Raw genomic sequence first — 27,692 nt, forward strand, 5'->3', positions numbered from 1 at the left:
TTTCCGTACTTTTGATTTCTTGATCCATTCACAGAATTATTATCATCATACCGCCCCCTCTTGGTGCTAATATGTAAACAATAATGAGGAAAGATTGTTGTTAATTATATAACCATCTTTATTAATGCGACTCTTTTGCACTGCATGACTGAGTGCACAGAGAGTAATACATAAGCAGCAAAAGCCTGACCTACAGAGAAGTCTTTATTATCTCTGACCACGGATTATATACACCAAACTTCCTTAGCTCTATCTGTGCTTTACATAGCTAAAGAACGGAGATTTGATTATTTGAGAGCTCATTTTAGGCCTTCTTATAAAACAGTGGCCTAGCGGCTACTTTTTCACTTAAAGAAACTATATATGATATCTTCATTTCTTCACCTCAGCAGAAGAATGTTGTCAAAAATAATACAGGAACATTCAACAAAATAAAGTATTATAATAAAATAGACTTATTTTAGCAGTTTCTCTTCCAAACAGGTTCTGTACAAATATAGGGAATCATGTGACTTTCCATATGCATTCCACTCAGTTTAAACAATGACTTGGACAAAATGACAGTCACACATCCACACCATCAAAGTACACATCCATATATTACATTGTTGCTTTGATTGAACAAATGAATGGAGTCATTATACATTCATTGTGCAGCAATCAATTTCTTACACTGCAAAGTATCACTCTTGATATTACACCAAGCAAATGTACAACACTAACATTTTTCTTACACCATTAACCAAAATACCTGGACCATGGTGCACTTCTCGGAAAAGCAAACTGTACAGTGACGCTCTACTCGGATCCAAGTCACCCACACAGGAATGTTCAATGTCTAATAAAAACTGTTTTCATTACATTTTTTCGTCACTGCAGCCATTTGTTAACATGTTTTTGTTCTTGACAAATCATATGTCAGAGTACTTTATTATATGCCAGTATTTCTAATGGTCAAGACTCTGACTCTCACAATGTCTGAATGAAAAACTACAATTCCAATCAGAGATTTCTCTCATGTGACATCTTAGTTCTACGCTTTGCTTTCATTCATAAGGCATGCAGGTTGAGGGGATCCCTGATTTTAAGGCTAATGCTTAGCTTCTGGTTCCATATTCTTAGCTGGCTATTGGGAGAACCTAAGAAGCATGCTGAAACAAGCAGCTTGTGAACTAGCCCACATGCATTCACATAAATCTTATTATATTTAGCTTGCTTCCTAGATCCCCTTAATGCCTTAAAAACCAGTCAGGTCACAGTTTATTGCTAGTCGGCCCACAGATAAGACTTTTTGGTTACAGTGGCCACAAGATAAATGTACAGTCTAAGAAAAGGAGTTTGTGTTTTCTTGCAGAGTGCCATGGTGAGGAAGTTACAGTGTGTGGTGCCACAGTGCTTGATATTCGAAAGCATTAGACTGTATATACTAACCTGTGAGGTCTATCACACACTGAGGACATGACAGGACTGTCATACACAGCAAAAGCCAAGAGACCCCACTGATACAGTTTCACGCAATAGAAAGAGCAGAAAGTGCACAGTAATGTTCAGGCCTGTGTTATGAAGTCAGCATGCAGGTACTTGCACTGCTGCTGCTGGACCACACTGCAGATCACAGCAGGTAAGGAACAACAGACCATCTTTTCTTCAGAGAAGGTGACCAGGGGGAAGGAGGGAGGATGGGAGAAGTGTAGGATGTGTCAGGATCACATGAATCCGTTGTGTTTGGTCACAGTTGGGGTAGGAACATTGGGGAATGCTCTCATCTGGCCTCTGCTGCCACCCTCAGTATAACCGCTTCTCATAACTACATCAAAAAGACAAAACATCTTTAACATCCAAACATAAAATAATGAAAAAGGAGCGAAAGTATGATGAAAGTAAGAAAGAAGGGAAAGTATGTATTAATTATTAAAAAATGCCCATTTTTAACATTTCAGGTCTTAGAGGTTTTCATAGGCTTTAGCAAAAGCATAGCTCACTAAAACAGACAGACAGCACAGTTGGGTGCATAACAGACAGTGGAGATATTTTATTATGAAAGGTTACTGTTGTGTGTTTCACTTTGTTTTACCACGTTTCTGTCATTTCTTGGCATTAAAAAAGCCGAAAAGTGCAGACTCTAAGCCAGGGCTGCCCAAAATGCGGTCAATTGGCCAATGTGGACTTTTAATTTGACCTTCAAAAAAGTTACCCTCACACAGCTCACCTCACCCATTGAGAGAGTATATTTTGTACTGTGTAATGTTTCAAGTTCTTATTTTCTTTGGAAATGTGTATTTTTAAATATTTTTGTAACAAAAAGTAGTGTAATATAAAATACTTCCTTAACAACCCAATTTATAACCTGACAATCTTCATTATCTGTGTAATGTTTTGTCTTTTTGGCCCTCAGCCCACCACAAACATAGCACTTTGGACCCCCAAGGCAAAACATTTGGGCACCCCTGCTTTAAACCAAAGAATGTACAGCACACATACATATAATAACCTACTATGTAAAATGAATATGTAATTACATGATACCATTTGTACAGTATAGAAAAATGGCAGTAATAAATCTCAGCTTTAAATTAAAGTAAACTTCATTGTCCTGCTGTCCATATAACAGCACTAAGACATAAAAATGATCCTCCAGTGATTACTGGTTAAAGTTAAATGTATAGGTTGGTCAAAAATGCTTGTTGCAATAAATGAATGTTTGCAAGACACAAACTCTGCTTAATGTTTTCAAAAATAGCATTTTTGGCCAAATTATCCTAATACAGGTTGGGTACAGACAAAGGGCTTCAGAGCTGCAGAAGGACATTGGGATCATCTACACAAGACATTATAGGGAGAGATGGGCCTCAAGGAAGAAAAAGTGAACTTCACTAAAGGTCCTAAATCTCACTAGATATGCAATACAATCCCCTCCACCACTGGTTACAACAGAGGCACAGACATGAGGACTGAGTACTTACATGGCACAAAAGAATATCTACGATGAGTGCATAAAAGAAAGGAGAAGAAGACAATTTCACATGTAAACTCTACAATTCCATCAGTAGATGTGGGGATGAAGTCTTTTGGGATGACAGCAAAAACTAAGAGGGGATTGCTGAGTGTCTGAACTCTCAGCTATAAGATTGATCTCAACAGGTGTGCTGCTGATGATAAGTTTGTTTCTATGTTGCTGCTATGGCCCTCTCCTTAATTTTCTTGCCTGGTTAGTAAATAGCATAATGTAAAATTTGAGTAGAACATTCAGTATGCAGTTTAATGTGCAGAAGTGTATCTTAGACATTGTACAAGGCTTTAAGTTAATGAACCCCTTTCATGATAATGAACATCTAGGGTGAGTTTTACACACCAAGATTAAGCTCTGACTGATAAAGGTTTATCAATGGTAATTCATCATTGACTCTACAGTTTAACACAGGACAAGGCTTAATCAATGACTGGGAAATTTCCCCTAGATCTAAGTCGACTGTGCCAGCTAAGGCAGGATCTACTGTATTTCTGCTATCCTATGCTAAAACTGTGCCAGAGTCTAGCATGGTTTGGTGTTTTCCCTGGACAGAAACCGTGCAGGAATCCAGTCATCTAGGACCAGAACTCCCCACACTGATGTAGGTAATCAGTCATTAAGACATTAAAACATTAATTGTTTGAAGATGCTAGTTCGTTACTTTTAGTTTGACACCTTATTGCTGATGGCATTTGCACAGCAGATGAATACCAAGTTTCAGGCTTTGACAATTTAGCTTAGCATTTCCTACTTAGTTGTGCTCTACATAGTAACCTACAATGGCTGTGAACTAATCTGCACCTCCTGAAAAAGTGCCTTTAAGCACCTTGACTTCAATATGGATTTCAGGAGAAGCCTATAAAGTTCTGAATTACCCACAAAACTGGGCATGAAATAAACTGATAAGGGTCCAAAAACTATGTGAACAAACAGCCTCAGCACCTGTGTGTCCTGAGCACTCTTTGTAGTGCTGCCTAAAAGCTGGTGTAGTGTTCACTGAGCACAGCAGGGTTAGAAAAGAGCCACAGAGAAAATGGTCACTGAGGGGCCAGGATAAGAAAGTGGAGAGAACAGAGATGACGGACACTTACGAGTGCAGGCCATGGACGCCCCCTTCCACCTGAGCAGACATGGTCCTCTTCTCAAACTTCAGTTCTCCAGAGTACATCATAGAACTACATATAAAACAAAAAGAGCACCACACACACAGATCCTCACTAAGACATGGTTTGTTGAATCTTTGTGAAATGGAGTTTGCTGTCTGGTTGCTGTCTGCTGCCTGGCGTGGCTGCCTTGTATCAATGAACATCTTAAATTTCTTAAGATGCAATATTTATCCACTTATTTTAAGGGCCTATATCAGTGTTGGCAGAGTATTTTAGTATCAAGTCCAGGAGCTAGTATGAGTGTCTCTCTATAGAAAAAATGTGACACTTTACTTGAACCCTGCTACACAACATTAATATAACAAGGCAATAAATGTTATAAAATGACATGGCAGACGTCATATGCTGTCATTAGTTATCCAGATTCAGTCTAGTAATAGCAATGTCATCTTACCTTTAGCATTATTTGTCATGACATGTTATAATGTTTGATGCCATGGCATCTAAATAGAGCACACAGCAAAAATGAGCACGTGACATAAGCTGTCATGACATCAAACATAGCATCAGTCGATGAATAATAGTAATTTAATAAAAAACATGACACTTTTTTATATTACTGAACAAAATTTGTCATGACAATTCGGGACAGCATATGACATCTGCCATAACATGTTTCTGAAAGGTAACGTAGAAAGGTTCAAATGAAGCATTACACAAAAAATCCCGCAGGTAGGCAGAAACACACAGACACACGCACACAAACACCTATAATCACGGACTTTGCCATGCCTGCTATTCGTAACATAATAAACTACTGATGTATTAATATTAAGACATATTCAGTATCTGCTTTGAATTATTTGGCAACTAGTGTGAAAGTAATATGCATGGTCATGACAGTGAGGAAGTGAAGTGAAAAGGCCCCTTGTACTTGGAGTTAAGGACTTATCCGTCATTAGCCTTGTGGCATCACCTCTACAGTCCTCCAAAGAGATTAAGCTGAGTCATGCTCTTACCGTAAGATTGACAGGCTCTTTGCTCCAATATCCTGGCAGCCATGTTGGATTCCAGCAATGAGGTATGGAACAAATTTATGGATTGAACCTTTATCCTGAACCGAGCCAGATACTCCCTGAGCTACCTTCACCTTATCACCTTCACTGTAACACACACATTACAAACACATACATTCAGACATGTAGAGAACACAGTCAGTCTTATACTTACACTTATAATCTTTTACATCCATACGTGTGCATTTGTGTGAGTATATACCTGAAGTAGCGCTTCTGGCTACCACTGTTCTTCTCCATAGCATCCAGAGAGCCCATACCACGGTACTTCTTCAACCGTACTCCATCTGAGAAAAAATACTCCCCAGGTGCTTCTGTCGTGGCTGCTAGCAAGGAGCCCATCATCACTGTTACATAATAGGTAAAAGGAAATTAGGAGGAAAGGAGTTAAAAAGACACCAAGGACAGCAGAGAAACTAACAAAGTTATTAACTCTATTGAACTGACTGGAATTTGGTGATCAAGCTGCATATGTATTAGGGCCTGCCCAATATATCATTTGGCTGATAACAAGGTAGGTTTATCCGCCTTTGGCGAAAGCCTAAAGTACTAATAACTGATATTGTTCAGAAATATAATGCTGTCTTGAACATCAGTCGACATGCTGCAAAGAACAACCAGCTGTAGAGGAAAATTGTGATGGTTATATGGCTAAACTGTCAGGCACTAGTTACTAACTTTATGAATGCAACGTCTTGCATGACCATCACGCTGAGCTATTCACTCCTTCAAGACAGGAGTTGTTTGCGTTTTGACTTAAGGTAAGTAGGCAAATGTTAAAACTGTCACACAATTTCATAAAAAAAAACAACTGCTTAACTGTAACTATTGGGGTCTGGTCAATGAGCCCATATCATGGAAAATGAAATTTCCCTTGCTTTTTGTTAAAAAAAAAAAACAAAAAAAAAAACAGTTTTGTGTAAAACATTAACATTGTTAAAGTTTCAAAATGTACTGTTCACTGACCTGTCCATGTATGGAAACTAAGCTACAAAAATAGTCCATTCTGAATACACTGTTTTCGTGATGTATTTACATACAGATTGTGATGTATTTAAATACAGTGTATTGCAAAAGTTATGAGAACCTCAGAAAACTACAATTAAAAAGCTATTTACTTCCCCAATAAACATTTATTTACTAAGAAAAAGATTTATATTAGAATAAATACAAATGGCATTAATTCAGTAAGAAGTGTTTTTTTTTTTTGATAGTTGACAGGAAAATTCCCTTAAATAATAGCTTGAGTCCACCGATGTCTTTGAAGTTTTAATTCTTGCAGCAAGGGAGCAGTTACATGTACACAGAATCCAAATGCAATTGCTCAGCACATAGGGGAGTGTGTGGTTTTTAAAGGGAGTTGTTACACATACAAACACACAACCACACCCCCCCCCCCACACACACACACACACACACACACACACACACACACACAACCACACCCACACACACACACACACACACACACACACACACACACACACACACACACACACACACACAACCACACCCACACACACACACACATACAAACACACACACACACACACACACACACACACACCACACACACACACATATACAAACACACACACACACACACACACACCCTTGCAGAACCAGTTGTCCAGAGCACTCACATTTGGTTCGTACATCTTGTCCCATTACCTAAAAGGAGTTGATCACACAATGGCCTTCTGTCTGTTTCTGCACACTTCAGCAATCTCATGGGATGAAAGGTTGCAACAGAGAAACTAAGTTGTATAAGAATGATTTTTCTAACAATGGGTTTGTTTAACCCTTCCAAACCTCTCCACATAACACTGCAGTACTCTTTGTAGTTATTGTCCAATACCTATTTTGGCTCAATCAATACTAGACTTGACAACTGCTGCTGATGGAATTTAACAACTGTATGTGGTGGCTTGGGGCATCATGGAGAAATCTACAACCAAACTGTTTCTTTAAACTTTAAGAGATCAAATACTTTTTTGAAGATAAGAACAGGAAATATGTGTTTTTTTTTTACTGTATTTATGTTTACTTGCAGGCTAGGCTGCTTTTTGGATGAGGCACAATACGGGATAGCCAAACAATACAGAGGTCATTTACACATGTCAGTCTTAAGGGTGCTGTAAAAAACACTTTGTTTAATTTTAAGGGATAAAGAAAGGTTTGAAAACTTCATGGTAAAAAATAACAAACACATAAACCCACAAAAATGTGGACTTCAGTAGAAAAACAATAAATCAATAGAAATGTAGGATATGGGTCTTTTCATGTCTGAGCATGGCTATAAAGTTATATCAGTTGATATGAGTTATCAGAAAGTTTAGGTCTTTAAAATGAGTATTAATAATGCACTTATCATCAGAATAGACACCTGTGGATGCTCCCAGAGCCAGAGCCTTCACTACATGCCCGACTGTCTGAATGCCACCATCAGCGATGACTGGCACACCAAAACGGCGAGCGTACTCTGCCACTTTATACACGGAGGTGCCCTGGGGCCTCCCACATGCCATTACTGCAGAAAAAACACACACACAGTGTCACAGATCGATTTTACAAATAGCATCATAACATCATTTTCAAAATAAAAAATAACATTATACAAACAATACACAACATTACTCAAATATATTGCAATGCCTATACATGTATATACCCACCTTCCTGTGTGATGCAGATGGATCCACAGCCCATACCCACTCTGAGAGCATCCACACCAGCATCAATTAAATTCTTAGCCTGGGCTGCTGTTACAACTACACAGAGGCAGAGAGAAACAAAAAAAATGCATGAAAAGAACCAAGTAATTTTAATTCACATTTGCTTTAATCCTCTCTGTATCTACAAAAAATGAAAAGGTGAAAAATAATAACTCACCATTGCCCCCCACCACCTGTAGCTCAGGGTATTTCTGTTTAATATAGTTGATCATACTGATTTGAAACACTGAGTTTCCCTGAGATGAGTCCTATAATACACATACAGAGACAACAGGCATAACTCCCTACAATCATTCCCAAGTCCTATTCATATACAGTCTCACAGGAAAAAACAAGATAAGACACACTAGCTCAAGAGCTCTTAACTCCCGTTCTGGGCACCCACTACTTTGCACTACTTAAAATATTCCCTACTGCATCACAACTAATCCAGCTCACAAAGTACTTGATTATTACCTGATGAGTTGGATCAGGAGCGTTGGCACAGGGAATACCAGCTGCCATAGAAGAATCGCTTCTAGTTCTGTACTGTCCAATGGATGTTCTTTCAAGAATCATTTTTGTAAATATGCAAGTGTGAAGAACCTTTTACAAGTTTTCACACCATTTAAAGATCTTCCCCAGAACTATATGTCTAAAGCAAGAATTATTTAGGAACTTTTATCATTGAGAGTACTCAAGTCTCTTAAAAGTTTAAATGATGCTGCCTAAATCACAGTCCTTTAAAAAAAAAAAAACCTACCAGCACTACCACGTCCACTCCTGCCTGCATGAGCAGATCCAGCCGGTACTTGTCATCCTCACGGGTACCAATAGCGGCGCCGCACAGCAGCTGTTTACGGGAGTCTTTGGAGGCCAGAGGATAGTCTCTGTTCTTCTTCAGATCAGTGCGGGCAATTATAGCAACCAGCTCATCACTGTCATTCACGATGGGCAGCTTACCTGCAAACAGAGCCATGTAGAGAGAGAGAGTCAACTTCGTTCACTCCAGTGGACCATTTTTTTCCAGCTATGGCTGATCATGGAGCCTCTCAACAGTTCCTGGAAGTTAGCAGCAAATACTAAAAGCACAGCTGAGCTGCAGCAGAATAGACCATCTGTGATGCACTTTTAAAGGGTAAAACAATTAAAGAATCAGTTTTTACATAATAAGCACATCTGAATCAAATGAACATGTATATTAAAGCATGTTAGTGGATTACCCCCGACTAAAATAGGAGATTTAGGGAACTTTAACATAACAGATTAGGCTAGGATACTGAGTAAAGATGGCAACCCATAATGTTAACCATAAACATTACCTTGTAAATTACCTGCTCTTCATGTAATTTCATTCACCGTTGTTGAATTACAGAAAAAGGCTTCTACATGTGATTTTTCGTGGGGTGGGTGGGAGTTAATTATTAGTTAAATGTAATTTTGGGGCATGAGATTGTAGAGTGGAGGTGGAGGAGATAAAATGAGGGTAACGTTATGCATTGGAACACAAGTTAATGTAAGAGCTATTTTAGTGATACGTCACTATAGATAAGGATTTATAGCGTACATTGGAGACTTTAAAGAGTAAACAAATATAAGACTTATATAAGAAATATAAATATAAACAAATATAAGACAAATATAAATAGATGTGTTTATTATGTCCTGTCCTGTCTGAATGTTATGTGTTTTAACGTGCCCATTTAAACAGAGGATTTTTGCATATGCAACCCAAACAAATTTCTTGGGCTCCTTCTGTCCTTTCTGAAAGTAATAAAGTTTACAGAAGTGATCAAGTCATTAAGATGATCTAGGCCTTGGGATTACTGAAAAAAACACAAATTAAAGATATGTTAATGTTAGAAAATTAATCTGATCTCAATCGGATCTGAAACATCCCTTCCATTCCCTCTAAGTATATCAATAAACATTAGGATATGACTGATCTCAAGTACCATACAAGCTTAAGAGCATAATATCTATAATACTAAAAACGCAAAGCAATAAACAATGACAACGCACTCTGAAACCATGTTAACATTAACCCAACATGTCAACAAGGCAAGTAACAATAGCTATTTAATCCTTAAATAGAAGCTTTTTTAACTTTTAAATATATCATATTGTTATAACTACATACATGTTAGTTTTCTATATAAATATTGTAAATCAATGCATTTATTGACTGCTAAGTCCCAAAAGTTCTGTCGCTCTGTGTTTACGTTAAGTCTATGTGAATCACATGACCATCAAGCATTTTGAACTTCCGTTGAGGCTACTCTCTCTCTCTCTCTCTCTACATGGCTCTGCCTGCAATCAACAAAACTCACTGTCAGTGCATCAGTGGTGGCACTCAGCCAAGCAAAGGTGAAAAGGAATATCATTTCATCATTTTAACACAGGAAATGTTCTTTGCATCGTGTGAATGTTTCATGATGACTGGGCCTATATAAATGCTCCAAAATTACTTGGAATAAAATCTCTTTATAAAGTTGTGTGTATTTTGTACCTCGTAAAAAATCCAAAATTCAAATACAAAAATGTTCTTTGAAGCAACGGCACTGAGGAACGACATTTGATTCCCTAAAGAACTTTTTAAATAGAAAGTTCTTTAAAGAACTGTTATTATAAATGTGATATGCAAGTCTGAAAAAGCTATAAAGTTTAAAGAACTTCCACACACTGCAATATAAATATTCATTACCAATTAAAGGATCAAGCCATTATCCATATAGGGATCATCATGTGAGCGAGTGTATGTATGCTATTTTGACTGTTAATTTGCACTATTTTTGTATTTACATCTTTGTCAAATATGCTAGGAAGAAACTAAGAATTTCATATAGTGCTATGTAACCTTCTCTCTGCATGGCAACAAAGAACTTGAAATAAACAAGCATACCTTTTTTGCTGCGCTGCAGGATGTCATTGGCCTCTTTTAGCGTAACACCTGCTGGTGCAACTACTAAATCTTCCCTCTTTGTCATCGCCTGGATTTAAAAGATGACAAATTCACAGAAATTGCATTTAAAGAACTTTACCTAGAGTGGCCTTGCTATTGATGGGTACTTCCATAATGTTCCAGAGCAAGACAACTCATCTGTCATGAGTCAATAATCAAAGATAAACCACGAACCTCTTCTAACGGTCTGTCATAGTCCTTCTCTGAGAGGAAGTCGATGTCTCGTGATGTAACGATGCCCACCAGCTTGCTGCCCATCTTGCCAGTTTCTGTAATGGGGATTCCGGAGAAGCCATGCCGGACCTTGGCCTCAAATACATCCCCCACCGTGTGCCTGGGACTCATCACAACTGGATCTGTGATAAAACCCTGCTCGAATTTCTGCCATAATATACAAAACACTCTACTGTTATAGGCCTCAGTGAATTGTAAGAGAAAATTAGATTCAGTTTCTTCATAATAGGCTTAATAATTCAATCTAATTACACTCATCTTGTAGTGCTGAGATTGTTCCACTCACCTTAACTTTCCGAACCTCATTTGCTTGGAATTCTGGAGTGCAGTTGTGATGGATGATCCCAATCCCACCCATGAGCTAACACACAAACAGCAGAAGGTCATGAGAATGAACTACATTTCTTTGTATTACTTCAATTTTTTGTTTGTGCATGGTACTCACAGCCATAGCAATGGCCATGGAGGACTCGGTCACAGTGTCCATAGGAGAAGAAATGAGAGGGGTCTTCAGGGTTATCTTCCGAGTCAGGGCAGAGGTCAGATCCTAAATGACATCACATTTGAAAATGCCAGTTACCTTTCACATTAGGTGAATATTTCATGACAAATGGGCCGATAGAAAAGGTTCAAAATTCATTTTGTTAGGAATGTTTTTATTTTTCCTTTCCTACTGTTTCAGAGACACATTGCATTCCAATATGATATGTTTGTCATCTACCATCACTATACATTACACAAAGAAAAGAAATTGACTGTGGTTAGAAAATGTCTCTAATGCTAACAACCCCTAAATACAGTATTGCTCAAAAGTCCAAGAACTTTATTTATTTCATTTCTAATCAAAACAAGTATAAGTTATACATTTTTCTGGAGATATTTCTGAGGAGATTAGATCTGAGATAATCCACTCGCATGAAGAATGTGAAAAAGTTTCCAAAACTAGAACTGAAAGATGTCCATCTTTCCACTGTGAGAACTCTATGAGTCTAAAAGGTGTAGCTATCAAGATGTTATTGAAAAAAGTGAATAGACAAAAAAGAGCATTTGCAAATCAAATAAAGAAGCTTCTCAGAACAATGGACTGACCACCCCAGAGTCCACACCTCAACATCACCGGCTGTGGTAGAGATTACTTGGATTGTGAGAAGCAGAAAATGTAAATAACTTCTAAGACTTTGAAGGAGGAAAAACTGAGAGCAAGTCTTTTGAAGCTGTATTAAAGGCCTTTCTCTCCTCTATTCATCTTCCTCTAGCTGAATCTGAAGTGCAAAACATAAGCACTGTTCACCATCTAAATTAGCAGGGCAATCATTTAGCCTCTCAAACATACACTACCGATCTCTCCCAATTTCTGTGCGAGCGCACATAAATACTTCAGAGAAAACAATTAAGCTCAAAACAGCAACTGAGCCAAGTCAGCACAAGATCAGCAGTTACAGCTAATAACATTAATTTAAAATGATTACTTACATCCTAAAGGGCCCATATCCTAAATTTTACAGATTTTTATTTTTCCGTGAAGACCACTTATGACACTTGTATGGATTTATTTAAGAAATCAGTCATAATTCATTTTGTCTATTTTCCAACCTCATTTTATCACTCTGAATTAAACAGGCTGGTTTTGTTACTCTACTTTTAGATTTGATGTATGTGAACCTCAAGTAATGGACTTGCTACAGTCTTCGAGTTCTATAAGGATGGTGTCTTTTTTTCCTTTTCAGACTTATCAACTAAATTCAACTTACCCAACAATTATCTCTTTTTTCAAGCCCGACATTTTGTTCAAAAGCTATTCCCCCACTTTCCCAACCGCCCCCTGAAACTTATATCAATCAATTTCTTACTCTTGGTTATTCCAAGAAGCAATTCTTATCTGTCATTTATGATTTTTTTTCTATATATTTTATTGAGATTTTAAAGCTTATGAACATAATACAATAACAAAAACAAATGAAGAACATACATTGTTGTACATTTATACCGGGGGGGGTAAATAAAAAAGGGAGAGATACGAGAGTTGCAATTATATTTATTTATGCCTGTATACATTCTATCTGGTCTAGTGGAATGTCCTTAATGTAATCAATAAATGGTTGCCAGGTCTTATAAAACACTTAACTATTATTATGTAATTGATAGGTTATTTTTCCTAAGGGTATACAACTCTTGATTTCAGAAAGCCACATCCCAATAGGAATTTGAGCGTCTAATTTCCATTTTAGTGCGATACATTTTTTAGCAATGATAAACATCATTTCTATAAGCTGTAGAGCATATTTATTTCTGAAATCTGCATTATTATAATTTCCCAGAAGACAAATTTCTGGGTCTACTGGAAAGGTCCTTTCATTAATTTCTGATATTGTATTGCAGACTTTTTGCCAGAAATCAATCACTTTAGGACATGTCCAGGTGCAATGCAAAAAGTTCCTTCAGCGGAGCCACATCTAAAACAGAGGGGTGAAATGTTGGGGTTAAATCTGTACAATTTAGATGGAGTAACATAAATCTGGTGAATAAAATTATACTGAATTAATCTATATCTAGAATTTAGAGTAGATGTAACACTATCTTTACACAGATCACTCCACAACTTTGCATTTAAGGTTACACCCAAATCCCACTCCCATTTAACCTTTGACCTATCTGGTTCACTTACAGATTGATTTGATTGAAGTGCTATATACGTGTTTGATATGATTTTCTGAAGTGGCTGATCTGAATGAAAGAACCTTTCCATTGGTGTCATTGTGGGTAGATTCCATTTATGTTTACTATTAGTTCTGATTAAGCCTCGTAGCTGTAGGTAACAAAAAAAATGTATTGCATAAATTATATTCCTGTTTAACCTGTTCAAAAGGCATAAAGACTCCTTCCTTGTAGCAATGTTCTAAACGATGAATTCCTTTTTTGGGCCATTCACTAACATTTTTACTTTGAAGGAACTGTGGAAATAATCAATTTCTCCATAGGGGTGTTTTACATGAGAGAAATCCTTCACGTCCAAATAATTGTTGAAGCTTTCCCCATGTTTGCACTAGGTGGAGAATCATGGGGTTCTCTGTTGCCTTTTTGACTAACTTAATATCCTATTTATATATTAGGTCTCCTCTTTTATTTCTAATTTTTCAATATTTAGCCATGAAGAATGGGGCTCCTATCAAATATTTGGGCTAAAAATCTAGCTTGGGCAGCGTCATTTATGATTGAATTAAATCTGTACAGGTAGCACCTACGGAAACTCTTAAAAAGTCCTGGGAGGAGTACTTAGGAATTACTCATTCAGACAACCACTGAACTTGCATCCTAGACGGTGTACATACCTCATTCACATTCATAACGTCACTGCCTCCTGCAGTGTAAGGTGCACCACAAAGCTCATTTTACTAACACTAGGCTGGCAAAAATATTTCTGAATCAAAGTGATGCTTGTGAGAGATGTAAACGGTCTCCAGCTGACCATGTGCATGTGTTCTGGACTAGTTTTTGGTCTAATATATTTGACACCCTCAATCAAGTCCTCAACAGTAATTTAGGCCTTAATCCCTTAACAGCCCTATTTGGCATCACCCCTGATGTGTTACTCCCTTCACAAATTACTGGCTAGACGTGACTTTCTTCTTAAATGGAAGTATGATGGTTGGATCCGGGATGTTCCACTATGCATCAAGCTCGAAAAACTAAGATTTTCCCTGAAGGGTTCCTTGAGATCCTTTCATAGGCCCTGGGATCCTATGCTTGATTTTATCAACAACTCTGTTGAAGATAGCAATGCCTAAATATGTGAATCAAGAGAGTTATTTATTTATAATTTAACCCCCCCCCATTAATTTTATTTATATATTTGTACATATTGTAATTAATCATTTACATTTATTATTATTCACATATTGATTTAGCCCACTCTTGTTCTGGTAGATGTTCTGTTTATCTCTGTCAGATTCCCAGGGGCAGCTGTAGAGGGAAGTATGTGTTCTTAGGGGGTGGGTGGGTTAAGGTCAAAGGGTAAGGGGTTGATGCAGAAGCACACCTTTTGTTGTTTCACTTGAACAATGTAACATGTTTGTGATTCTATAAAATGCATAAAAAGACTGGGAAAAAAAATTCTCGCTTATTATTCTGGAACTACAGGGACTTTTGTGCAATCTGGCTGAAGTATTCTTAGGTTGTAGAAAGGTGTAATAAAACTTTGGGCCCACCTGTGGGTCCATGGCCATTTAAGGAGTTAATAATCTGTTTTGATTGGCTTCCATGTATTATGCCACATTCAAAAAGCAGCTTCAACACTAAACTAATGCAGGCTGAATAGGTGGGTATGTCAAAATGCATTGATTTCTGTGACATCACAAAAACAGTGAAGCAGCTAAGTTTCTATATTTGGACTGCATGGACTGGGAGTGAACAGTATGCTTAGATACTCTCTCTTATTTAAAAAAAAACTAAGAAAATGTACCATTATATAGGCTCTTTATGCATCCAAAAGAAACCAAACTTGCAACTTTCATGTGCTTACACATACATACACACAAACAGACACTCCTCAGCCTCCCTGCCTGTGAGAACATGTCCTATACATCTGGGATTTTAACACCATCTGAGCCTCTCATTTGCACAGCTCATTTGCACTCTCTCACCCCTTTCCACTGTCCCATAACCAGCCGCATATCTAACACTCCATTCACTGCTTTGCTTTGATTTCAGTCTGCACAGCAACTGACTCAGCTTTTCCATCTCAGAGCTGTCAGAGGAGACCTTTAGCTCACAATTTAATTAGGAAAATTCCCCCTCACTAAACCAAATGTACTGTATTTACTAAATGTACTGTATTTACTAAATGTACTGTATTTACCGAACACACATATAATTAAGTCCTCAAGGGAAACATGAGCAACCCAGGCTCAGCAACATGTTCCAAGAGTACTCACCACTTCATCAGAGGTGAAGTCAATGAACCCAGGCAGGATTAGGAAATCACTGAGGCAAAGACAAAAAAGGGACATAAAGGCCTCACTTAGTTCAGAATAACATCACTGAGAGAGGAAATAATGTTAGATAGACAGACATACACTAGAACTGTTAAAAACAATTAAAAATAATTCTATTACAATATTACTACTCTACAACTTCAAAGATTGTGTTTCATGTTTAGGAAGCTGAAAAATGAAGACAATTTAGAGAATGATGAACAGAGCTGTAGATGATTTCATAATAACTGAGAAAGCTGTATAACACCGGGAACGATATTACAATAAAATTAAAAATGCCTTGTATTTGAAACATGGTAATCAGAGCTCAGGCAGATGGCTTAACAAGAAATGGTTATAAACACATCATTTTAATATACATTTTTATCATTTAACAATGAAAATAAATTATTAATTTAAAATAATCTCAAAATACCTTCTGGTTTCTATCTATAGTATTTCAGTGTACATTGTATACATTATTACTTAATATAGTAGCAGCAATTTTCATTACATCTGATTATTTACCCCTTAAAATCCCAGGCTTATTATATACTAAGGCTTATTATTCAGTATATGCAGGGACTTCTGCGCAAACTGGCCGAGCTATGCTTATGTTATAGACGTGTGTAACAAAACCGCCTGTGGGGTCAAGGCCGTTTACGGGGTTAATATGTAACACTAGTGTACATACAAGCATGGTGCATCAAAAGTTTGGGGACACTCTACTTTCTTTTCAAATTTTCATTTTTTTTATATTACTTCACGTAATAAAAAATGGCTGCAAAGCTTTTTTGTTAAGATAAAGCAGCTATTTGTTAAAATTGAGTATATTCTGCAGAGACTCACTCATCAAAGTGTCTACCTTGGTATGAACAGCAGGTTTTAAGAAACAACTACAGTTTCCCTTCCAAACTATTGTTAAAGCACAGGTTGAATCTTGCTTCAAAGGCAGTTTAAACACCTGAAATCACAATAAAGAGAGAAATATGCGGGGTTCGGCAATAATTCCCAAGATAGCACGGTCACTAATACTGTCATATGTGTGTATAATGTCAAGTTTGATATAACTTTGCTCGAAATAAGCTTAGTATGTTTTTGCACACCAATAAAGAAAGCATGCCTATTTGTATTAAACACATTTTGAACAGCTGTGTCCCCAAACCTTTTATAATGGGTACACATGACACCTGTCTAATTCTTATTGTATATTTCAGTGAAGCAAACTACACACAAAATTGCCTTGGACCCAATATACCAGCTGTAAAAATCAATCCTGACATGTTTGGCTGAGTGTAAGGAGTGCGTGAGCTCCTCCTATAGACACTATTTACCAGCAGAAGGTGAACAGAACGGCATTAGACACTCTTGTTCAAGTTATTTTCCATGTCCTAAGTGTAACCACTTTCCATCACTGCTTATAATTACAACTGCAGTATGGTTGTTTGAGCAGAAGGCACAGATATGAGCATAATGTCACTGTAATAAGATATTTTTGTTTCTTTGCAACTTCAAAGTAGAAAGAAATGTAATTCTTGACTGTTTCCTATAGACCCATTCATCAAAGGCCATCTGGTGTTTGTAAAGAACAAAATTAAACAGGATACAGTGATACGAGTGGCTGTGACGTATTTTCCAGCGTGTTAATTGTCAGCAAGTGTGTGCGCTTGTGTATAATGATCCGGTACTGTAAAGAGTTACATAATCTACTTAAGAGTATGGCACCCAGAGACGTCCCGTTAATGTTCTTAACTGTGTCATCACCAGACAGTGTCTCTGTGAAAGCAGCATTACCGTCAGACCAGAGGGCGAGAGAGACACACAGGCAGCCAAAGGGGGGCCATCAGTAATCTTAACCCTGATGAGGAAATGCTTAGGCCCATGTTTCAAACAGAGACTTAGAGAGCACAGCAGAACGGCAGGCCCACTGCTGCATTTCAGAGTGACCACCAGTCTGTGATCTAGCGCAGATAAAGCCTCCATTAGGGAAGATTAAAGATTCCAGCCAAGCAAACAGAAATAGACAGAGACCACTGCTCTGGTAATGAGAGGCTAGGAGCACATCTTCATATCTTTGATAATATCATCAAAGGTGGCTATTCCTGTTTGATAGCCGAGACAAGAAAGGCCATGACCTGATTTTCAGATGTATCTCTCTAAACACCTCTCTCTCCCTCCCTCTCACACACACTCTCTCTCCATGCTCTCTTGTAGGCCTTAGAACCATGAAGTGCTCTGTTTCTATGGATACACTCTGAAGGTTGCCATAGAGCTCAGAGTCATCTCCCTGATAGATGTCTGAAGAAGTGCCTGTCTATAAAACAAGCTGTATACACAATACACTATTAACAAAAACTGGCTCTATTTAGTACCAAAAAAGGCTCTATGGCCTGTAACAATTACAGAACCTTTTTTGGTGCTATGCAGAATCATACTGAAAAGTTTTATATGAAGAGTCATTCCAGACAAGAACCATTTAAGCCTGATAAGCAGCATTTGTGCATGCAAATGGTTCTTTGAGTTGTCACAGTTCTACATATCAACACCGCCTTTCCTTAAGAACCCTTGAAGAACCACTTTTGGATACACCTCAAAAATAAATAAATACATAGTTAATGCTTCTTCAGACTGTTTAAGCCATTGAGATTTTGTCCCAAAAAAATGACTCTGTAAAAGTCAAACTTTTGTGCACTCTTCGCAAAAAGGGCTTTATATAGTACCAAAAAAGGTTCTATGGTTTGTAACAATAGCAGAACTCCTTTTGGTGGCAGACAGAAGTATTTTTTTTAAGTTTTTGAGAACCATATGCAGCAGGTTGAGAACCATTTATGCATTCACATAGGTTGTACATTTAATCACTGCCTTTTCTTTGAAGAGCACGTTACAAGGGTATATGTGTAAAGCTTGAATATAGCAGTGATGAGAGTCAGCTAGACTTACTTGTATGTGAGACCGTCTCCTATAGCGAAGAGCTGCTGGGCAGTGAGTCCGTCTTCGGGCACATAGCCTGTTCCTCCACTGATCAGGTAATCAGCCATACTGCAGACATAGACATACAGACCCCCGCACTCATCAGATACACATATTGTTGCTGTTGGAACAAAACTTTGTAAAGGCTTTATTCCAAAAAGGTCATTTTGCAGAGGAAGGAAAAAAGTCCTCAACTTTCAGTGGAAGTTAATGGAACAAGATCTAATTCTTAGATCTTAATTCTTTTGAAATTTTGACAAAATGTAAAGGCTAAATGGCATTTTCAAGTCATGATGGAGAAACGAAAAACATCAAACACAGAGAGACAAGGTTCTGTTCCCACCGCAGTGATACGCTCTTTCACACAAATAGGTGCAAAGACCAGCTAAAGCGTTTATTCTAATGATGAGAACATAAGACAAAAAGCTATTACATACAATCAGAGCCAGAGAAAGAGAGAATAAAGAAAAAACTCTGATTCATGAAGCAATCTGGAATGAAAAATAAGGTGTAAATTGCCAAGTTGAACCTTCCTTAGCACATATAGTCCAGCATCAGACAGTCCAGTATCACACAGTCCAGTATCAGACAGTGGGGACAGTGGGCGTCGCCCTACCGCCCTTTATCATTATTTCCAAACCGAGCGGCAGCTGTGAGGCTGAGTACTTGATTGTTTTGATGCTGATGCTGTAGGCTAGGCTTTCTCCACTCTTTCCGACGTATCCTCATTTATATCCCATACTGCCCTCACTCGCAGTGTGTAAACAAGACGGGTGAGTGTCGCTCTAGTCGGTTTACTCACGTGCTGCAGCGAGAACACAGTGAGCACCGGCGGCGTGCAGAGAGACGAGCGCGGGTTTAGTGACTCACTCCTGTTTCCTCTCCAACTTCCACTGACTTTTCCCGTCATCTACACAGCCACGCCACCCAATCTCTCTCTCTCTGAGGAACGACAGGATCCCCCCACCTCTCTCTCTCTCTCTCTCTCTCTCTCTCTCTCTCTGAGGAACGACAGGATCCCCCCACCTCTCTCTCTCTCTCTCTCTCTCTCTCTCTCTCTCTCTCTCTCTCTCTCTCTCTCTCTCTGAGGAACGACAGGACTCCCCCCCACCTCTCTCTCTCTCTCTCTCTGAGGAACGACAGGACTCCCCCCCACCTCTCTCTCTCTCTCTCTCTCTGAGGAACGACAGGACTCCCCCCCACCTCTCTCTCTTTCTCTCTCTCTCTCTCTCTCTCTCTGTGGAACGACAGGACTCCCCCCCACCTCTCTCTCTCTCTCTCTCTCTCTCTCTCTCTTTCTCTCTCTCTGAGGAACGACAGGACCCCCCCCCACCTCTCTCTCTCTCTCTCTCTCTCTCTCTCTCTCTCTCTCTCTCTCTCTCTCTCTCTCTTTCTCTCTCTCTGAGGAACGACAGGACCCCCCCACCTCTCTCTCTTTCTCTCTCTTTCTCTCTCTCTCTCTCTCTCTGTGGAACGACAGGACTCCCCCCACCCCTCTCTCTCTCTCTCTCTCTCTCTCTCTCTCTCTCTGAGGAACGACAGGACTCCCCCCCACCTCTCTCTCTCTCTCTCTCTCTCTCTCTCTCTCTCTCTCTCTTTCTCTCTCTCTGAGGAATGACAGGATCCCCCCACCTCTCTCTCTCTCTCTCTCTCTCTCTCTCTCTCTCTCTCTCTGAGGAACGACAGGACTCCCCCCCACCTCTCTCTCTCTCTCTCTCTCTCTCTCTCTTTCTCTCTCTCTGAGGAACGACAGGACTCCCCCCCACCTCTCTCTCTCTCTCTCTCTCTCTCTCTCTCTCTCTCTCTCTCTTTCTCTCTCTCTGAGGAACGACAGGATCCCCCCACCTCTCTCTCTCTCTCTCTCTCTCTCTTTCTCTCTCTCTGAGGAACGACAGGAACCCCCCCCCACCTCTCTCTCTTTCTCTCTCTCTCTCTCTCTCTCTCTCTCTGAGGAATGAATGACCCCCCCACACACACACACACACACACCCCGAACCCCCTTTTCTCTCTCTCTGAGTGGGGTAACCCACTCAATGGGTTAGGGTTAGGGTTATGACCTTTACAGCAGCCCCAGAATTTGGACATCAGTGCTATACATAAAACGTTTTAAGTTTATCATGCTAGGAAACAAGACCTTTAACCAAGTAACATTTATTTCTTTTCCATTACAGTCATTTTTTGACACAGTATTCTTGGTGGCTGGTGTGTCATTATTATCAATATCATTCTGAAACATTCGCTATTTTGAGCTCTATTCTGTTTCTTTGCAGACGTCTGCGGGTTTGCATCCAAAATGTCTTTGGACACTTCAGAGTTTATGACCCCAACATGAACACAAGCTCACTGTGTTCACCTCTGTGCTTTACAGTAGCCTCAGCACAGTCTGGTTGGATTTCTTCTCCAGGATTTGCCCAAACAAAAGTCTACCATCAGTTTGATGTTGGGCTAAAGGTTTTTTTTTAAATGAAAATCATTTTGCTAAACATTTTATGAAGGAACCTAAAGAACTTCAGGAACGTTTATCAATGGTTAAATGGCAGAAGTGTGCAAATACTTGAACCGATGTACAGGCAAGGATTCCAGGCCCTGCTCTTTTTCATTTTGGTGAAAAACGTCCACCACACTGGCTGTATTTAGGCAAACTGCATATGTAAGAGAAAACATATCACGGCTGAAATATAATGTTCCAGTTCAGATGAACCAAAAAAGAGTCTTGTGTCAGAATAATTCTCCTGCACCAAATGGGCTGTCTTGTTTTCAAGGTGGTCTGCTGGATTCATTGGACCACTCTTTCTTCAGTCCAGCAGACCTCCTTAAAAACAAGAGAGCCCAGCAGGTTGGAAGTTTTACAGTGCTTTATTCCTTATAAGTGGGCTGGGCACATTTCCAGCTGAACATTTGCATGTTTGAAACCTCATTCAGTCATTCTGTAAAAAGCGTTATTATATGATGCTCTGGTTATGGCTGTGTAAGTGAGAGCCTTTAATCTGATGCTTCTAAGTAGTGACACTCTGTTTTTCACAGCAGGATTTCTACTCTAAACCACAGATTAAGTATAAAATATATAGCACTTTCTTTTTAATGTAATCCTTCATCAGATAGGAATGGGGATAAGAAGGCAAGGGGTCATATTTGAATGCTGCTGCTACAGCTATTGCAATATTCCAGAGTTATGTTGTTACAAGTAGTTGTGGTATTATTATTACTGTGCTACTATTAAGGTAATGGAAACTTGTTTGAGTCATTTTTAAGCATTATGAGTGAAAAGGTTTTCTTCCCCTCTGACCCCCTGACCCTGCTGCTGCTCGGCCTTAGGCTGCACTGGCAGGACCACACTGATAAGAGGACTGAATTCATGTCAGTCCAGGTACAGATTTATTGCACTTTTTTAAAAGCATTACATTAAAACAACTCCACATTCCTCACACTGATCATTTATGACTCAAAACAGCTTATGCTACCATAACGCATGTGCTTTAATCAAATGAATTTCTCATGTTATTTTTATAATAAATCATTAAGCAAACTTTAATGTTTTTCATGGCACTGATAGCAGTAAATGCTTACATTATTTCCTCATCAATAAAATATACTACATTAACAAAGACAACTGTAAACACATAAGTACTTTAAAATACCAAACTGAGTTTTATAGACATGTATACATTTCAGCCAAGCCAATTCTATACCTTACTTTTGTCAGTGTAACATTAGTCCAATTTGATTAATAAAGCTGATGAAAACTCTGTGTTGCTATACAGACACAGACAACATGAAGTGTTTCTGTCTTGTGCGTCTTGCTGAACTGTAAGGGGGTGCACACTCACCTCTCTGGCTCATAGCCGGCCTGGATCCGTGTGGCGCTGTAGCGCTGGGCAGCTGTTTCATGCCCGTGGCCATGCCCGTGGGGTGTGTTGTGTCCGAACGGGCCATGGAAGTGGTGGTCTTGGTCTCGGGGGCTCAGCCGAGGCCTGGCCGGCTCTGTGTCCCCCACGATGCGGCGGTAGTCGATCTGATAGCTGTCATGTTCCCCATCCATGTAACGATCATAGCCATGGCCCTCCATCCCAGAGAAATCCAGCGTGTTCTCCTCCACTGTGGCCCTGCCCCAACCCAGCTGACCCCCAGAGCCTCAACACACACCAGCTGCTGCGCTGTTGATTGTGCATTCACCAACTGGTCAAGCTGAAGTTTCACAGACTCACACACAAGTTCGTTCCTCAAAAAATGCCTTTTAGTAGAAGGGCACAGTCACAGGCTTGTCCCATGCAGCATCATCCAGTGCTGCAAGTGGCTTCCTCCAAAACTAAACAGGGCTGCTTGGTAGGGCTTATCTTGGTAAACCTAAGTAGAGCTCTGCAGAGACGTTTCAGGAGAACTCTTGTTCTTCTAAGACCTGCTGTCTTCAAATAAAGTGTCACTTCACCACTACAAAATGGCTGGTTATGCACGAGGAACCAGTAGCAGAGCAGGACAAAAACAAAACACTAATATATCTGGAGTGCAGGAGCATGTATTTCTCTCTCTCTCTCTCTCTCTCTCTCTCTCTGTCTCTCTCTCTCTCTCCAGCTTAGCTCTGTTTCTGACAGAAGCACGTCACTTTCACAAAGAGGATTGCAGCATTAACTGCATGTGTGTGTGTTAGTTGGGAGGGGGGACTATACTACATGCTGGGTAATGAAGGAGAGGAGGATGGAGGAGGGCACTCAGGTGCAGTTTCCTGCCCAGTGTTGTCTCCAAGGTAGATGTCAGCATGTGTCAGGAAAGCATAAACAAAATGTGTATTTGCATGTAACTTGGACCCAATGGAGCTGTGTGTGTTTTGAGGTGAGTTGCCATGTGCACACTGGCAGAAAAAAGGTACTATACAGGTACAAGGCACAAACTGTGTAAATGTACACTCACAACTATAACACTGGTCTTAAGGTACAATTGTGTACCATAAATGTGCTTTAAAAGAATAATCTGTTCACTTTCCCAGGGAAAGGAGCATACATAATGATTCAAAATGAAAATAAATAAATAAATAAATAAAAGGCCTGGAGACAGGATGGGGTCTGCGGAGACAATGTAACTTTGAACAATATAACTGCCACGGAATAAGGCTCAATTATGCTCCCTAATTAAAAGGACCCAGTGATGTGAGGGGTACCACCTCAGTGACAATTAGGACCTTTATGTCTGAGAGTGTATGTCCTATATGTACTTGTGACTCTATGTGTGTATGCATGTGGGTTATGCACTGTGTGAGCTGGTCATGGAAACAGCTTTCTCCCAAGGAGACAAACAAAGTCAAATCCCAGAGTGTCTGATGTTTTCGAGGGCTCGACCCACGAGACACTGCCAAGTTGTGTAGCAGGTGAAAGAGATGCTTTCACCACTTGCTTAAACTAGGCTGCACAATGATAGCTCTGATAGACACTCTATTCAAGTGCCAGACTCTTGTAGTTTAAGTAGATGGCCAAGAGATTCAAACTCAAGCTTAATACTTGCATGTTATATTCCCAGCCCATCCCCCGCCTGACAATAAAAGGGGAATTCCACTGATTTTTCAAAACGTCAGCATAATGTAAAAATTGGAATGTAAACAAAGTCATTTAAAGTGGTTTCATTTGAAATGCTCCATTCTAGAGAACTTTATCAATGCAGATTTCTTTACAGTGTTAGTGATATGAACCAGGGGTCACAATGTCAACGACGCAAATATAGGCATTTTAATTATCATTATTGTCCAAAATGACTGTGTGTGAGTTTTTACTGTAAATGTAATGTTGATGACGGTATAGTAGCATTTATCTGGGGACTATTTTGTCTACAATACTTACTTAATAAGTATTGTAATTGTAAATAAGTAAAGTTACTTAATTAATACAGCATAAAGTCATCATAAATGCAAAATGTCTCTCAGTGAAAACGAATCTGTAGTTACTTGTTGGGTGTACTAATTGACTGAGACTTGTATTTCCGCTTCTTGACATCACAAAGACTAGTTTATCCCATAAGACAGTTACACTGTGACTAGAGTGGGTGTGTGCAGTTGTGTATACATGGCGTGTGAGTAGTGACACAGATAATTGTTTTTGCCTCGTTGTATTCCATTCCCTCTGACGTACGCTTATCTTCCTTTCGCTAATTGGGATAAATTAAGGGTATTATATAAACACTGCCATTGTTCCTAAACTTATGTGGGGAAATAGTACCAAAAGCAGGTTTTAATTATGTGGAAATTTATCAATTTGCTCCTTGTCCCACGTAGACTAGCCTACATATGAATCTTAACTCTTTTTAGCACTGAGAAGTCATTCTCATGTTCTTCCTTTTCCTTTCCTAGGCAGTGTGCAATGGTGCCAAGAAAAGTGCACTGAATCTGATTACTCATTGTGTTTTCTTGACTCCTCACCTGAATAAAATATATCACAGCAAAACAAGTTTGTCTTTTTCTATTATACTTTAGGCAGTAATTATGTTGATATAATATATTTTGATATGAATGATAAAGATATTTGAATGAATTCATTGCTTTAATGTCTTCAGTGTATCACACTGTACTTCTTGCATCCCCCACTTAATATGCGCTTATGTAGCCACAAACAAGCAGAAGTAGGACACTGTGTTGCTAAGGTTCTAATGAATGGCTTCATCTGCAGGTGACAGAGTGCTTGTGACAGTTGTGGAGGGATTGGGAAAGGAAAGCCTCTTAGCCACTGCCTGCATTGCCCACTGCCATAGAGACACAGCAAGGTTACCGCCAAGCCCTGAACCTTCACTCAACACCCTGTTCACTATGTCTACACAGTCTCAACTGCCACAAATGCCCATGACAGAGGGCACTTAGTAATGCACTGATTGAGTTTTCACTGCTGTTGTTAAAATACATGCTAAGTGTGTTAAATGCAAGTATTTCACTCCTTTTCGTCCAATCACTGCAAGAAAAAATTAAAAAGTGACCCCATGTTGCATTTCAAAAGCAAAACAGATTTTAAAATTTAATATGAAAAATGTCGTTTTAGGATTACAGCAACATTTAAATAGGAAATCAAGTTAAAAGAAGGGATAAGAAAAGGGAAATTTTATGGGACTCTACTAAAGAATTTTATATTTTTTAATTTTTATTTTATTTTTTTTCCAATGAAATTATCTAATGTTGATCAGTTGTCTAGTTGTTTATATATTGTCTTTGTTTTATCTTTAATATTTCATTTTGTCTCCATCTTGCCTTCCCCTACCCCTTTCCTCACCCTTGTTGTAAAATGTAATACAAAATGCAGTAAAAATGTTGATCACAAAAAAAAGACTAGATAATAATGGAAAAAACTCTTAGCAGCGTTAACCTTTGTACAAACATACAACCTCACATCACACAAAAAGGCATAACTAAGGCAAAAGCTTAAAGACAGAGGCTGAAAGTTAAAAAGTTGAGATAAGTCAGGGGAGAGAGAGAGAGAGAGAGAGAGAGAGAGAGAGAGAGAGAGAGAGAGAGAGACTTAAATTGGTTCAGAATCCTAAACACAGTTTCACTGCAGAGATTCATTCGACAAAGTCAGTGTCCCTCACATGCATCTTAATACCATCAGCAAGAGTCATTCTCAGTCAGGCATGAGGCCTTGAAAGTTCCCAAATGGTCACCTTTCACCCAGTTATACGATGATGGAAATACAGCTGCAGATCCTGAACTACAAGCCGCTGACACGTCTGGTAGGATAGACTGGAGACTGGCATAAACAAGTCCTTATCTCATGTCATGGCATCCTTCTCAAGGAACATAACAACAAGAGTCACAGACAAAAATAATCCAATAGTCAAGACATACTACATTAAAAATGTTTCAGTTTGATTACGCACAGTAGTCTACATCCCTTCATGCCTGTGCTATACAAACACCCATGTGTGAAAGATGACCAAATTGTAAGTCTCTTTGAATGAGAGCACCTGCTGAAATGCCAACAATGTAAAAAAGGTTATTTTGAAAGCAAATTTATTTGAAATACAAATAGAGCTTGTTAAATGGGTTTTTCTCATGAACATGAGGCCTGGGGCCCAACTTGAAAAAAATAACATGACTTATCCTAATGATTTTTTAGTACACATAAAAACAATAATGCCTGGCTGAATAATTAAAATTAAACCTAAACGATTTCATTGATTTTATGAGTGACCAAATTTCCACTGTAATATTGGAAGATAAATGTGCAAGTTACACCCCTCCCCCAACTTTTCTTATAATAGTCTTTATATCTCTGCTGGGCTAAATATTGTAAAGCTAATTCTTAAAGCACATATAATTAGATGGGTGTCAGGGTGTTGCAGTGGGTAGTGCTCTTAGAAGGATAAGCAGTTTAGAGAATACAGTATGTGTGTGTAGTTTACAAAATATGTTTTATCTCATTACTGTAACACATTGACAACCACTGAGGTTTTTTTGTGTCACACAACCTTTTGTTCTTTTGATTCACTCCATCAGAAGCAAAATATTGAAGAGATTCAACAGTTAAAATGAATACAAACTCATTTTTTCTCATTAAAAATAACAAGAAATGATACATATAGGTAATGAGATGTGGGTGTGTTGTGGTAATGAGAATAAGAACTAATGCCAAAAAAGAACAAGAAAATAAATAACTTTTTCGTGTACCCTATAGAGCTCCAAGTG

General features: G+C 38.9%; 1 protein-coding gene across 3 annotated transcripts; it reads right to left on the reverse strand.

Annotated features, from left to right (window-relative positions):
* Positions 1-94: 94 nt before the first annotated feature.
* Positions 95-23,606, reverse strand: impdh1a (IMP (inosine 5'-monophosphate) dehydrogenase 1a). 3 transcript variants are annotated; one of them, XM_017722524.2, is made up of 16 exons: positions 22,870-23,606; positions 19,013-19,111; positions 16,034-16,082; positions 11,548-11,649; positions 11,389-11,463; positions 11,043-11,249; positions 10,809-10,896; positions 8,670-8,869; positions 8,085-8,175; positions 7,868-7,963; positions 7,579-7,722; positions 5,395-5,539; positions 5,136-5,279; positions 4,102-4,185; positions 2,964-2,980; positions 95-1,807 (listed from the first exon to the last, which is right to left on the reverse strand). In XM_017722524.2, the coding sequence occupies exons 1-16, from the start codon at positions 23,106-23,108 to the stop codon at positions 1,707-1,709; spliced, it is 1,881 nt and encodes a 626-aa protein (XP_017578013.1). In that variant the 5' UTR covers positions 23,109-23,606; the 3' UTR covers positions 95-1,706. The 3 variants fall into 3 exon arrangements, with proteins under 3 accessions (XP_017578013.1, XP_017578170.1, XP_017578091.1); XM_017722681.2 differs by lacking the exon at positions 22,870-23,606 and adding an exon at positions 19,845-19,993; XM_017722602.2 differs by lacking the exon at positions 2,964-2,980.
* Positions 23,607-27,692: the final 4,086 nt, after the last annotated feature.

The sequence above is a fragment of the Pygocentrus nattereri genome, chromosome 7 (genome assembly GCF_015220715.1).
Source record: "Pygocentrus nattereri isolate fPygNat1 chromosome 7, fPygNat1.pri, whole genome shotgun sequence".
Lineage (NCBI taxonomy): Eukaryota > Metazoa > Chordata > Actinopteri > Characiformes > Serrasalmidae > Pygocentrus > Pygocentrus nattereri.

Bases quoted from the DNA above. Each gene is read 5' to 3' on its own strand.
- impdh1a (XM_017722524.2), bottom strand. From the start codon at position 23,108: ATGGAGGGCCATGGCTATGATCGTTACATGGATGGGGAACATGACAGC. The intron at 11,464-11,547 runs GTGAGTACCATG...TTTGTGTGTTAG, and splicing joins CCATGGCCATTGCTATGGCT to CTCATGGGTGGGATTGGGAT. The intron at 5,540-7,578 runs GTGTCTATTCTG...ATTATGTAACAG, and splicing joins GGCTCTGGGAGCATCCACAG to TGATGATGGGCTCCTTGCTA.